This window comes from Stegostoma tigrinum, chromosome 4 (genome assembly GCF_030684315.1).
Source record: "Stegostoma tigrinum isolate sSteTig4 chromosome 4, sSteTig4.hap1, whole genome shotgun sequence".
Classification (NCBI taxonomy): domain Eukaryota; kingdom Metazoa; phylum Chordata; class Chondrichthyes; order Orectolobiformes; family Stegostomatidae; genus Stegostoma; species Stegostoma tigrinum.
Window position 1 is genome coordinate 57381657 of NC_081357.1, and position 14654 is coordinate 57396310.

Consider the following 14654-nt stretch of genomic DNA (forward strand, 5'->3'; position numbering starts at 1 on the left):
GAGAGCTCCCGACCTAAACTTATTGAACTCAACAGTGAGTCCAGAAGTCTGCAGGGTCCCCAGTTTCATGAGAGCACTGCCTGAGCAAGCCTGAGACAGAGATACTGACCAAGGTACAGAGTGGTGCATTGAAATGGCAGACAATTGGAAGCTCAGCGTCTTTTTTGTCGACAGAATGCAGATGTTCTGCAAAGCAGTCGCCCACTCTATACTTTGTTTCCCCAGTGTAGATGAGGCCACACTGTGAGAGGTGAATGCAATAGACTAGATTGTGGTAAGTGCAGAGGGTCATCATCCGCCATTTCTGCCACATTCAGCGAGCTGCCACCGTCAGATACATACTCCCCTCCCCATTTTTATCAGCCTTCTGTAGGGATCGTTCCCTTTGGGACACCCTGGTCCACTCTTCCTTCACTCCCAACATCTCCCCACTGCCCTGTGTCAGCTTTCCATGCAACTGTAGAAGGTGTAACTGTCCGTTTACTTCCTCCCTCCTCAGTATCCAAAGTGAAGCAGTGCGCATCACTCAAACTAGTCTACTGCATTTGCTGCTCACAATATGGTCTACACTGGGGAAAAGAAGAGCAGCCTAGATGACTGCCTTGCAGAACACCTACACTCTGTTTACATAAAAGACAGTTTCCAGGTGCCTGCCACTTCAACACACCACCCTGTTCCCTGGCCAGCATCTCTGTCTCAGGCTTGCTGCATTGCTCCAGCGAAGCTCAGTGTGAGCTGGAAGAGCAACACTACATTTCCAGCTTGGGGACTCTTGCAGCCTTCACGACTCAACATTGATTTCAACAGCTTTAAAGCTTAAGCTTTCCCATGTTCTTACATCCAAACCTCACACACCTGGCCTTGTTATCACAGTCTGGTAGTACATACAACCCAGTGTTAGACACTAACAGTCCCCATTAAGAGCTATTCATCCTCCTAGCTTGGATCACTATCTACTCCTTTTTATGTTCAACTGTTCTTCTCTCTCTTTGGTCTCTATCCCCACCTTACGTTTACTCCTAATCACCTTCCTATCTTCTGAATATAAACTGACATTTTCCGAGCTACCATCAGTTCTGAGGAAGGCTCACTCAACCCAAAATGTTAATTTCAATTTCTCTCCACAGATGCTGCCAGGTCTGCTGAGCTTTTCCAGCAATTTCCATTTTTGTTTCTGATTTACAGCATTTGCAGTTCTTTCAGTTTTTATTGTTGATGTGGAGCCTTACTCACTTCATGAAGCTTAGAGAATTGGGTACGGTAGTCAATACAACACAAACTTCTGACAGCACTGCTAATATTTCTAGTGTTCAGCTTGCTCTTTTTGTCCACATTCTGTGTTATAGGTCATAGCATTGATGTGGATATTGCTTCTGCATGTATAATTGCTTTTTCAATTCTGTTGAAAAACTTAGCTCCTATTGCTAGCACAATGCTGTCATGAATTCTATTATGCAAGCTTTAATTTTCAAGTTAGGTCTCGTAGAGCTGCCAAAGCAGCTACCACTCTCTAATCCAATTCGATGAACACGAATATAAGATATAAACAGATTTGGAAAACTCAGCACAATTATCTGAAACTTATCTCATTAACATTGTACACATTCTTGTGTGTATAAGCAGGGATAGAGGAGCAGGAAATGCTTGAACGTACGAAGAAAATTCCTTAAGTCATTATACAGAAATGAAAACTGCTGCAAAAACTTCAGTTCCCTTTTTCAATCCCTGGAACTTAGAAAAATGCTGAAGTGTCACTTTGGAGGAACTGAAGAATTAAATTTAGACAAGGCAGCTGCACAGGCTGTACAATTGTAATAATTTAGGATATGTAGCAACTGCTTAAAATTTCTTTGTGTCCCACAAATCCATTATAAAGGGAAGGAGGACAGAGAATGTCATTCTAATATTAATATGGATATAATTAATGAAACAGCAAATTTTACAAATTCTGTCTGATGGACAACACGTTTTCTTTGTAATATGCTTTCTCACGTGCTTGCATTTTGCACATAGCCTTTAAGAAATAGCCCAATGACTCAGTAGACAGCTAATTTCACAGGCAATAAAAGTACTTGTGTAATTACAAATAACTTCCATAGAATCTAACACAATCACTACGACCTTATCCAGCTGCTGGTGTATCAAGAATTATTAAATTCAGGACAAACTGTAATCCTTTGTCAGATTAAAGGTTTTGCATTTGCTGTCTGTTATGTAAATAAGAATTAAGATGGAACAAAAAAAATCCACTAACATTCCATCGCTCTATACACCTTAGGAACTTCTCAAAGTTATTTTTATTATTATTTACTTCCTGAAGCATAATTGTTGTTTTTAATGGAGGCTATACAATGGAATAATACACAAGCCCGCAAATCCATCAACGAAATGATTGGTCTGTTACACCACCTGGGTTGACACTAAATAATAAAAATGAACTGCAGATGTTGGAAATCAGAAACAAAAACAGAAATTGCTGGAAAAACTCAGCAGGTCTGGCACCATCTGCGGAGAGAAATCGGAGTTAACATTTCAGGTGCAGTGATGCTTCTTCTGAGCTGATTGTACCTAGAAAAAGGTTAATATAAACACCGAAGATTGTGGGGGGGGTGGAGAGGTGTTGGAGGAGTAAACAATAGGTAGAGATGAAGACCAGAAAGAGAGAACAGTTATATGCACGTAAGGAGAGGGTAAACGTCAATTTGGGAGATACAATTGCTACTAATGGCAAACGTTAGTAGCCTACAATGATCACAGTGTGGAACTGGAGGTACGCAAGAGGCCAGGCAGCATCAGAGGAGCAAGAACGTTGATATTTCAGGTCGGGACCCTTCTTCAGAAATGGCCTTTTAAAAGGTGTTATCTTTGACTCCAGCAACGGCAGTTCTTAATATCTCTGCGTAGCTGACAATGGGTTGGTTGTGGTAGCATCCCATGTGATAACAAGGCTCGGTATGTGGGGCATAGGGAAGATGCTCAAGCCCTAACATGATTGAGCTCGAAACCGAGTCCTGAAGGCTACAGAGTTCCCAAACAGGAAATGAGATGTTGCTCTTCTAGCTTGCAGTGCTCCAGCGAAGCTCAGCGCAGCAAACCTGAGTTAGAGATGTTAGCCAGGGATCATGGTGGTGTATTGAAATGGTAGGCAATTGGTAGCTCAGGATCATTTTTGCAGACAGAACGTAGGTGTTCTGCAAAGTGGTCATCAAGTCTGCGTTTAGTGTCTCCAACATAGAGGACACCATAGTGTGTGCAGCAAATAAAGAAGACTAGATTGAGTAAAGTACAGGTAAAATGCTGCTTCACCTGGAATGTATGTCTGGGTCCTTGGACAATGAGGGGGGAGGAAGTAAATGGGCAGGTGTTACACTGTCTGTGATTGTAGGGAAGGTGACATTGGGCTGTGGGTGAGTATGCCAGAGAGAATGGTCCCTATGGAATGCTGACAAGGGAAGAGAGGGGAATGTGTGTCTGGTGGTGGCATTTTGCTGGAGGTGGCAGAAATGGCAGCTAATGGTCCTTTCGATAGGGATGCCGGTGGGTGGCAAGTGAGGACTACAGAAACCCTGTCACAGTTGTAGGAAGGAAACAAAGGGGTGAGGGCTAAAGTACGAGAGATAGGTTGGATACGACTGAGGGTCCTGGCAACCATGGTAGCGGCGAATTCTTGGTTGAGGTAGAAGTTGGACATTATGGATACCCCCTCATAGACAGTGGCATCATTGGAACAGATATGGCAGAGAAACTGGAAGAATGGAGTGGAGTCTTTACACAGAGTGGGGTGTTACGATGTATAGTCCAGGTAACTGTGGGATTCAGTGAACATGTATTGGATATTGGTGGCCAGCCTACATGAGCTGGCCAGAACCCATTTCCCTTTTACCATGTGACCCCTAACATACACATGAACAATAATGATTAGGAAAACATCCAAATAAGAACAGTACCCGCAATAATGCAATACTTCCTCAGTGATTGTAACTACCAGTTAATAAATAAATAAATATCATTAAAATCTAGATTAAGCAAAATGGAGGTTTTGATTACCATTTCTATTACTACATTATGAATGGAGGTGTCCAGTGGAAAGAATTATTTAGTGCTCAAATGTCCTGCAGTTTAAACTTTTGACTCTGACACAGAGAAAGTTTCATCCTCTCAACCATCCTTAATTTAGACTTGAGAGATGAAGACTCTCAAAGACAAAGTTTCAGTGGTGTACGAAGAATTTATTTTAGTGATGGACAAAATTCCTACATGAAATATATAAAACAATTCAAACCAATGTTGTGAGTACACAAGTTCAAATTATACAATGACTGCTTAATTAAGAAATGCAGGATTAAAACCAGCTTACTACTAATGATGAAAACATTGTCAATTGTCATAGAAAATCATTTAGTTTGCTAATGTCCTTGAAGGAAAGAAATCTGTTGTTTTTAATTTGTCTGGCCTGAATGTGAATCCACACCCACGTCAATATGTTGAGTCTTAAATGTCCTCTGTATTGGCCTGGCAAACCATTTGGTTGTATCAAACTGTTACGAAGTCTAAAACAAGCGATTGAAGCTGGACAGATGGCCCAGTATTGACCTAGGCACTGAAAGTGACAACAGCAAACCCAGTCCTGTTGATCCTGCAAAGTTCTCTTCACTTCTGTCTCGGTGCTGGTGCCAAATTTGGGTGATCCTGCCAAACCAATTGAGCAAATAACAACTTCACCTGGTCATACTTACAGAGTTGTAGCTTATAGGCGATGTACCAAACACCATCATCTCCATCCATGGGTATGAAACACCCCACATGCCAGTCAGGCTGATGAGAGTTGGCAGCAGTTGGGAAAATTTCCCCAGGGGTCCTTAACATTGACTCTGGAGCCCACAAGGTCTCGTAGCATCAGGACATACAAGGCCAAGAAAACCTTTCTCCAACTGCTATGTCCCTGTTATCAAGACCAACTGAAGAAGCACTGAGGGTGGCAATGGAGCAGAATGTATGTTGGGTGGGCAACCTGAACGTCCATCACCAAGAGTAACTCATTACTAACTGAGTTGGCAGAATCCTAAAGGGCATAGCTAAGAGATGAGTTTTGTGACAGATGATGAGGGAAACAAGGAGGAGAAATCTATATGATTTCATCCTCATCAATCTACCTGTCACAGATGCATTTGTCCATGTCAATAGAGGTAGAAGCAGCCACTACAAAATCTTTAGGAAGATGAATCCTATTTTTACGTTAAGGATAACCTCCATTGTGCTGTGTGCCCCTAACATCATGCTAAGTGGGGGAAATTTTGATCAGAGATAACAAACAGCATTCATGAAATGCTGTGGGCCGGCAGTAGTAATGCAATTACACTCAACCACATTCTGTAACTTCATGGCTCAGCACATCCCTCCCTCTGCCCATTACAGTCAAACCTGGGAGTCAAATAAGCCTCAATGAACTGTGTAAGAAGGCAGGCCAGGAATGGCACTGAGCATACCTAAAAATGAGGTGAAGCAACAATATTGGATTGCATGCAAGCCAAGTGACGGAAACAGTATGAAACAGTCAGAGCTAAACCACTCAGTAAATCAGATCTAGGCTCTGCAGTCCTCTCACATCCAGCTGGTGGTCAATTAAACTATTCTCCGGTGGAGTAGGCTCTACAAATATTCTCATCCTCAGTAAGAGGGGAGAGCCCAGAACATCATTGCAAAAGGCAAGACACAAAGCATCTGCAACCATATTCATTCAAAAATGCTGAGAAGATGATTCATGACAGCTTCCTCCAGAGGTCCCCAGGATTACAGATGCCAATCTTCAGCCAATTCAATTCTCTCCAGCTTCTCTCAAGAAATGATTTAAGACTCTGCCTACAACAAAGACTATGAGCTTTGACAACTTTCTGGCTATGATACAGAAGACATAATTGAGAATGAGCCATACCTCTAGCCTAGTTTATTTCAATACAACTACAATGCTGGCACCAACCTGACAATGTGGAAAATTGGACAGGTATGTCCTGTCCAAAAATAGCAGGACAATTCCAACAGGCCAATTAGCTAAGTGATGGAAGGGAACATCAATAGAGCTAACCGGTAGCACCTAGACCGCTATAACTTTCCCATGGTGTACACTCTGGGATCCACCAGGGTCACTCCATTCCTGACCTCATTACAGCCACCTTTGAAACATGGGCAAAAGAGTTCAACTGCAAAAATTAGATGAAAGTAGTTGTCCAGGATCTCAAGGCAGTATTTGACCAGCAGATTAGAGGTGAGGCATTCTGTGGTGAGTAACTGACCTCCTAACTTTCCAACACCTGTTCATTATCTAGAAGGCACAAGTTAGGAGTGTAATGAAATACTCTGCACTTGCCTCCATGGGTGCAACTCCAACAGCACTCAAGAGACTCAGCTTCATTCCAGAACACCAGTCTGCTTGATGGGAACTCCATCCACCACCATAAACATTCATTCCCTTCATTATCGACGCTTAATGGTGCCAGTCAATAGTGTCCAAGATGCACTACAGCAAATCACTAAGGCTCGTTTGAAGCACCTTCTATAACCCAAAAGGCAGCAGATACATAAGAACACTACTACCTGCAAGTTTTCTTCCAAGCCACAGACCATCCTCCGGAGGTGCCAATGTTTGTCTGGGGTAGACAAAGTTAGAAGTTACATGACACCAGGTCATAGCCCCGCAGGTTTATTTGATATCACAAGCTTTTGCAGCTCTTCTGCTTCGTCATTATCACATTATGGCATTATCACATACAAATAATTTACAGTTTTGATGTGAAACCTGGTTTTGGGAGCTTGCTGCTGCATAGTTATCATCCACATCAGATGCAACTGACAACAGATTAATTGCTGTACATTTCATTATTTTCAAGTTTGACGTACAACTCCTTTTAGTATAGCTGTTCAAGTTGATTATTATAAGTAGTTGTTATGAACACTTACTTCATATTTTCCTTTCTTCTCTAATGGCTCAGAGTCCTTTCTGTCTGTTGTAACTTGTTGGCTGGCTTCAACTTCTAGTTCTTCCAGCACGAGGACTGTTTCACAATTATTGTAGCTGTGAGCAGGAAATATATCCGAGCGCATACTGTCACCAAAGTAAACAACCTGTGGGTGAAATAGCAAGCGTCAACCTAAGATCTCGTTAGTTAAAGTCCAGACGAAAGGCACAGGTTATGTCATTGAAAAAAAATCTCAATATAAAGCAGCAGAGAAAGCAGAAGCACATTTGACCCTAAATCTTCCAAAACCTGACAATCACATATCGCCATTCTGCTCCAACTTTTTTGCACAAGACATCGAGGTCTATATTTCTCACTGGCATTTCAAACTCTTGTACCTTCAGAAACGTGGTGCAGACCTGGAAATCCAACTATTCGCTTGTAAAGTAAGATAATCCAGTTTAATTAAGCCTTCCCTTTTTTTCAGAGCTTTGGATGCTGTCATCTGTTAAGTTTATATGTTCCAAGAAAGTATGTTTCCAATTATTCATTCTACCATGGCTGGCATGTTTTTGTTTAGTGTGAACACCCACTTGACCAACCCCACCCTGACAGTCATCATCAAATGCCAAAAACATTCTCCTCTATCTCTTGCTCAACTAACCCATCTTTGTCACTTGTTTTACATGGTGATCATACTCACAAGAGGCTGTCAATGGGCTTTTAACAAAATAAGTCAAAGTTTATACACACAAAATTAAAAAAAACACAAAGAGTGTTAGGTCACCTGAGAACTATTTGAAATAAACCCATTATCAGTTATTGAAAGAGATACAACAACCTTTCACTCTCAGTAATGAACTCACAGGCCCCAAGTGCCAAAATCTGGGATCAATCAGAGGCAGAATGGAGGGCAAAAAGTGGCTTCTGAAAGTCGGAAACTGCCCATGAGTTTGACAGCCACCCACTCCCACCCCTTGAGACCTCTCTTCCCAAGGCTCCCATCCCATGTGGCCTGAAGGTGAGACTCCACAATATTAGATCCCTGAAGCCTGGGCCTCCAGAGATAATCTCTCGGACCCAGAAATGGCTGGCCTCTGATTGGCTGTCATCCTCTGGAAGGGTGGAACTTCACTGTTGGGAATCATGATTTGCCAAGACAATCTTAACTGGTTGATTTGTGCTTGACCTGTCAAGCTTTCATTAGTATGGACAGAAACTCAGTTCTATGAGAAAACATTTGCCCTCCTACTTTGTGCAAAGAGTGCTAAATCTTAGCTTTCATTATCTGGCCTATTAACAAGACAGTAAAACAAGTGCCCAAGATTCCATAATTAGATAGAGGACATAAAATCTATCACTCAAGCCATGAAAAAAAAAACTGCTAATGAGCTAATCATTCTCTCATCTGGAATACACAAGTTATGTTTGAAGCTCTGTTTGTGGTTAGACAGAAGTCATGTGATAAAACTCTTTTAATATGTTCTAAGCACATGGGCTTTGGCGCTATGGTCACCACACAAAGTGGTAATATGGCTGGACTAGTAACCCAAAGATTCAAGCTAATGTTCTGGTGACAACCAATGGTCCAGATCTAAACTCAGAAATTCTTCCACAATCAGTCATGAATGATCGTGGATAATTAAACAGTTTATTGGAGAAGGAGATGGCCCCTTAAATATCCTCATCCTTAACAACGGTGGAGCACAGCACATCATTGCAAAAAAGAAACCAAGACACATCTATCTTCAGCCAGAAGTGGCGAGTGGATGATTCATCTTGGCCTCCTCTGTACACTAGTCTTCAAGCAATAGGATTCACTTCATGTGATATGAAGAAATGACTGAATGCACTGGATACCATAATGGCAGTCGATGAAAAGATGATGGTCATAACATAAAGAACAGCATCGAATGAAAATAGGTTAACCAGGTTGAAGAACTTACTGTATGAGAGGAACTAAGCTAGCAATTTATAAACAGATAGCAGGAGTTTGTACAGATATCTAAAAGAAGAAAACAGCAAGTAAAGTTGGTCTCCTCTTGGTAATTGAGAATGGGGAGTTAATAGCAAATAATAATGAAGTCGTAGATGGAACAAATAAATATTTGCTTTTGTCTTCATCATAGAGGAGATAAAGGCCATCCCAGTAAAAGCAGCAAGTCAGGAGGTGGAAAGGGGAGAGGTACATGATGAAAGCAAAATCTCTAGAAAAGCACCAGGAAAAATGTGGGCTTTCTGCAGGTCTTGATGAGACTTCATCTAAAATTTTAAGAGAGGTCACTAATGAGGTAGTAACTGGTGTCAATTTTTCAAAATTTCCTAGATTCTGATATAGTAAAAGGACTTTATAATTTGAAGCACGGCATTTCACACGCTGTCTTCAAAATGGTTTCAGTTCTTGCTGGCAGAGTGGAAGTGAATGCAAAATTTAACAGAATATCCAGGGACCTGTTTTGCAAAAAAGCCATTCCTGGAATGCATAGTAAAACAGAGAAATCCTTCAGCATATATTGGCAGGAGGTTTTACACACCATTATACATTAAATAAGCATTAAGTAAGACCTTCTTGCTATAGTTAGTAGCAACACAACACATCTTATTGAAGACTATGGGCTGGATATTGCATATTTGCACAGGGTGTGTGTTTCGTGTACAGGGTGAATGTAAAATTACTGTCTAGCCTGCCACCTTTCTTGCCACCTCCTAAGGTCTGCACTTGTTAAAACTGGCATCCCAGCCCCTGAATATGAATAATATTAATTGGCCAGTTGAGTTTCTTACAAGCAAGAATGGGCAGTGTGCTTTTTAAACACCTACATCATGAAAGATGGGAAGAGAGGGGCAGCTCATTCATGGAGGCAAGCATCAGAAGCATTCACTTCCTCCTTCCCACTCTTCCTTCCACACTGTCTGGCTGACATAACCTTCTCTCTCCCACCCACTCAGATTGCTCTCTACCCTCTGTGGGCTGGTAGAATACTCCCTCACTATAAAACCTAAAGACTTACCTTTCCCTTTCAGGCCTATTCCTAGATCTCCAGCAATGGACAGCACTGAGTTCTCGGCAGAGCTGGGAGAAATGGAGCTGCCATCTCATCAGATCTGCTGGCTGTTCCCAAGGATGGGACGAACTTCCCAGGGAGGAGTGTACTGAAATTAGAAAATTTAGCCCACCGATTGTGCGCTACAGCTGCGGGCTGACCTTCCAATGGATATATTGGTATTCATCCGGGCCTGACCAGTGTTACTTGTATACCAACAAAAATTTGCATTTAGGTAGCACCTTTCAATTAAGAACATGTCCCAAGGTGCCTCATAGGAATGTAATCAGTTCAAAACTTACAACGAGTCAAAGTAGGAGATACTGGGGAACATATGCAGGAAGTGTTTTTTGTCATTTGGCAGGACAGAGCTTGAGTATTGCTGAAGAGAAGACATATTTTGTCAAATGCATATACATGTTCTTTCTGTTTCCTCTGTCTTTCTACGACTGTGTATGATAATATTTGTAGCTTCCAGCATAGGCAAGTGTGCCACACAGCAAGCACAGCTAACAATCCTAAATTGGTTGTCAGCATTATTCTACACATTATCCAGGACATTTTATCCAATTGTGGAACCATGTCTAATGTTGGGCACTGTGTTCAGGTTTTGCACAGGCTGGTTGGATATGGTTAGACAGTTCTTTTGATAATCTTGAGTGTGCAAAGCAATATTTCGGATCATCAGTCATGCTTGTAGTGTGATTCAGTGCCTGTTTCATCTCATCAAAATAAGTTACAGCCATTTGCTAGTTCATTGCTCAGGGCAATGCCCTGAACATCAAGTCAACATGCCAGGTTTCAAATATAAACAAAGCTTGGCTGTTAACTGTCAATCATCAATAATTGGCACATTCTCCAGAGCAATATCTTCAATAAGCTTTCCAACGAAGTAGCACACGCCTCTGAAGTTACCCTCCTCCCACCGGATAAACTTCAGGGGATCTCTCTCCCACTGCAACTCTCTTGAACTTGTCTGTCTCCTCTCCACCTATCTTCTCCTCTATCCACCTTCGATCTGCCTCTCGCTCTCTCCCTATTTACTTCAGAACCCTCTCCCCATCCCCCTTTTCTGATGAAGGGTCTAGGCCCGAAACGTCAGCTTTTGTGCTCCTAAGATGCTACTTGGCCTGCTGCGTTCATCCAGCTCCACACTTTGTTATCTCGGATTCTCCGGCATCTGCAGTTCCCATTTTCTCTCGCGCTGGATGTTGAATTTTCTGTTAAGTTTTATTCATGCATATTGTCTGGATGAGCACAGATGATAAAGCTTTGTTTGTCTTTTCTCAGAAATATTCCCAAAGTACTTTTGTCACAGGTAATGGCGGTCCAAGATGGTGGCAGCACAGGACACTTCAGCTGGAGTTTGTTCACTCTGCCTGTTCTTCTTTTCCTTTTCTTTTCCTCTGTTTGTGTTGTTCTCTTCTTCTTTCCTGGTCCCCGCTGACCCCCAGTCTCAGTGCACATGTGATCAGGGTCATGCCAGCCTGGCACAGCATCTCCCCAGATTGATGCAGCGGCCTCTAGCCTGGCCTGGTGGTTTCTCGACATGGCGGCCCACCAATGTGGTGTCCTCTCAGCCTGATATGGCCTCAGCGTGATCTCCCAGCCTCATGATCCTTCATAGAATATACAACAGTATGGTGCAGTACAGGCCCTTCAGCCCACGATGTTGTGCTGACCAGGTGAAGACTGACACAGTCTGGAGCCAAACCCCAGTGTGGGCTGGAGTCTAGGAACCCACGATGGTATGGGTTAGAAGACCACTGTTCTGAACTTTTATTTCAGCAACGCTGGACACTTTATTTCTCTATTTTCTAAGATCTTGTAACTGAAGAAGCTGTACTTTGGTACCTTTGTACCTAAGATGGCATTGTAAGTTGCAATGTATAAACTTTTCACTGTACTCATTTGCGGACATGTGACAATAAAGTTAATTTAATTAAATTCAATACAACTAGTCGTGAAAATAAAACTTTCTTCATGCATTCTTCTTGTAGATATGTTATGGGTTTAAGAGAATTTTAGATAAGCACGTGAATATGGGCAAGGACAGGCAGAATGGATTTTGTCATGTTCAGCGCAACAATGAAGGGCCTGTTCCTGTGCTATATTGTTCTATGCTCATCGAGAGCTGTGTTACCATGATCTATAGGTACATAAAATCACTTGACCCTGATAAATTGCATCAGAAATTCATATTCTTGGTTCAAAGTGATAGGAAACTAAGCACTATATTAAGTATCCAGCAATTGAAACATGTTTTGTTACTTATAGCTTTTATTGGCACAGCGGTAACACTCCCACTTCACAGTCAGTGGGTTATGGGTTCTGGCAACACACCTGAGATTTGATCAGATGACACATAAAACTAAAATCTTACAAGCCTTTCAGATGGACTGAAAAATGTCATGGTACAATTCAAGAAAACACAGGACAGCTCTTTCAATACTATTTATCCCTCAGCCAACACAAACAGATGTCTCATTATTATTTTTGGGGAAACTGACTGCTAGGTTTACAACAGTGTAAAACATGCTGGAAAGCAGTTTGAGATAACCTGAGATTGTGAAAATTGCCAAATATAAATACCACAAGGACAAAATGCACAAACTTTCAAACAAAAAATCTTGTATGGATTGCAGGATCTCTTTTCCAATGAAATTAACTCAATTTTCTTCCAGGTTTTCTTCATATCTGTATTCCTTCAAAACAGTCAGCATCCTTACCAAAACTGTGGTTTGGACACTCAGAGATGAGACACTTGATCAGAAGGGGGTGACTGTGGGGGCAGATATTTTAAGGCAATATAAATCAGAATGAGCGTTTGTGAGATTGGCCTGTAGGTTAGGAAGCTTTAGGAGTTGAGAGGTTAGGGAGAGATTTGGAGGAATGGAGAGTGGTGTGTGGAAGTGTTCCTGTTCTCCCTAAACCACAAGAAATGCTGTAAAAGCAATTTACTGATGTACTGGGGCTTCTCAGCCTTCTTCAGCTGCGGGACTTCACTAAGTCCTGATAATTGAAAGTCTGTTAAAATGTGAGCTACATGTTGCTATTAATATATTAAACAAAAGACCTCCATCTCATGTAGTTACATTATCGTTACCCGGTGCCAATAAAGCTGGAAACTGAAGCAGATGTTTGAAATTTAATCTCATTACAGCACATCCCTTGCCCTTTATGGCGGGTTAAAGTAAACCGCTGAATTTCTAGGTTTCAGTACTTTGAAACAACATCTACTAACAGACTGTAAAGGCCACAAGTTCTGTGCTGCACAGGCTCCAACTTTCTCGTAGAGGTCTAACCTATCACCTCTGAAGTCCCAGTCTACTCCAGAGCTCCAAACTCATCCATTGAACCCTACCACTACATGTGGTACATTTGCTGAGCTCAGTCACTAGTTCATCAGTGTCATGTCTTCCTAACTTTCAATTGCGCTACTTTCATCCATTAGCTAAAAGACCGCTACATCATTCCTTCTCAATGTTCTTTCCCGAGATTTGGCATCAGGGACTGAAGCTTATATTGAAAGTCTCAAGACTTTTCTAAGTATAGTCAGGATAAATACAAAGTTATTAAAGCTTTATTACCTTAAAGGGTCACAATTTGGCAACAAAAACAGCTTACATCAGCCACAAATGTTGAAGACAATTTTTGGGACATGCTCCAGAAGGCTACTGCCAGTGAATCTGACTGACACAGATGTTCTAATTGTCAGACAGTCATTTGTGTGGCGTGGATGGGATTTGTGCTTGGGACCCTGCGGAATCGCCAATATAGCAGACTTGATGGAAGTTCCCATGGAATTGAAGATTTCACTGGGCAAATCCCCTTTCCCCGGAACCCTCTGAAAGTATCCACTTAAATCAGCACCCTACCACCTCCCCATCTAGTATCCTCCCCACTGGCTTAACTTAGGAGTTTACCCTTTCTCAGGAATTGTTACGGTGAATGCATGTGGTGCAGGAACTCTGAATACTCGTATATGGCAGAAAGGGTATAGGTAAAAACCAAAAGAGTTCTGAAGAAGCGTCATCGGACCCGAAACATTAACTCTGTTTTTTCCATCACAGCTGCTGGCAGGTTTGCTGAGCTTTTCCAGCAACTTTGTTCTTGAAGGGTACAGGTAGTTTGTCTTCCCTTGGCTATCCTGCATTGTGGAGGACATGTCACATTTAGAGCATGGTTCCACATTTCTGAAGGAGCCCTGATTGGATTCACCTGTTGGAAATGCGGAGATCTTTCTTAACATAAAACTTGAAGAGCAGAGAGGTAATCTGCATGTGACTGTTGTGCTTCAGAAAATCTGGCACAAATTCTACGTACAGCAGAATGACTGGGGGTCATCAGCACAGGCTGCACCTGGAACCTTCTGGCCCACATGGCTCAAATAGCTTACTAGATAAATCATCAGGGAAGCTGCTGAATAGAATCTGTTTTGCATTTAAATACGTGGTTGGCACCAGGAAACATTCTTCATGTCCCTGGATAGCGTGCAAAACACTTAATGCAAACGTTCTTTAAAATTTAGGGAGTGGACATTTTCCAAGTGTTACCATTTTGGTTTCTTAGCTAGTGGCCCCTGCCGTCATCAGAAAAGTACTGGAATCATTTATAAAGACAGTCTTGACAACAAACTTTAAAAAGTGGCATGATG

General features: G+C 41.9%; 1 protein-coding gene across 1 annotated transcript in view; it reads right to left on the reverse strand.

Annotated features, from left to right (window-relative positions):
- Positions 1–14654, reverse strand: part of nt5dc1 (5'-nucleotidase domain containing 1) — a 514716-nt gene that overhangs the window by 38545 nt on the left and 461517 nt on the right. Inside the window, exon 10 of the mRNA XM_048530930.2 lies at positions 6955–7119. Within this exon, the coding sequence (XP_048386887.1) occupies positions 6955–7119 (165 nt within the window). The remainder of the gene's footprint in view (positions 1–6954; positions 7120–14654) is intronic.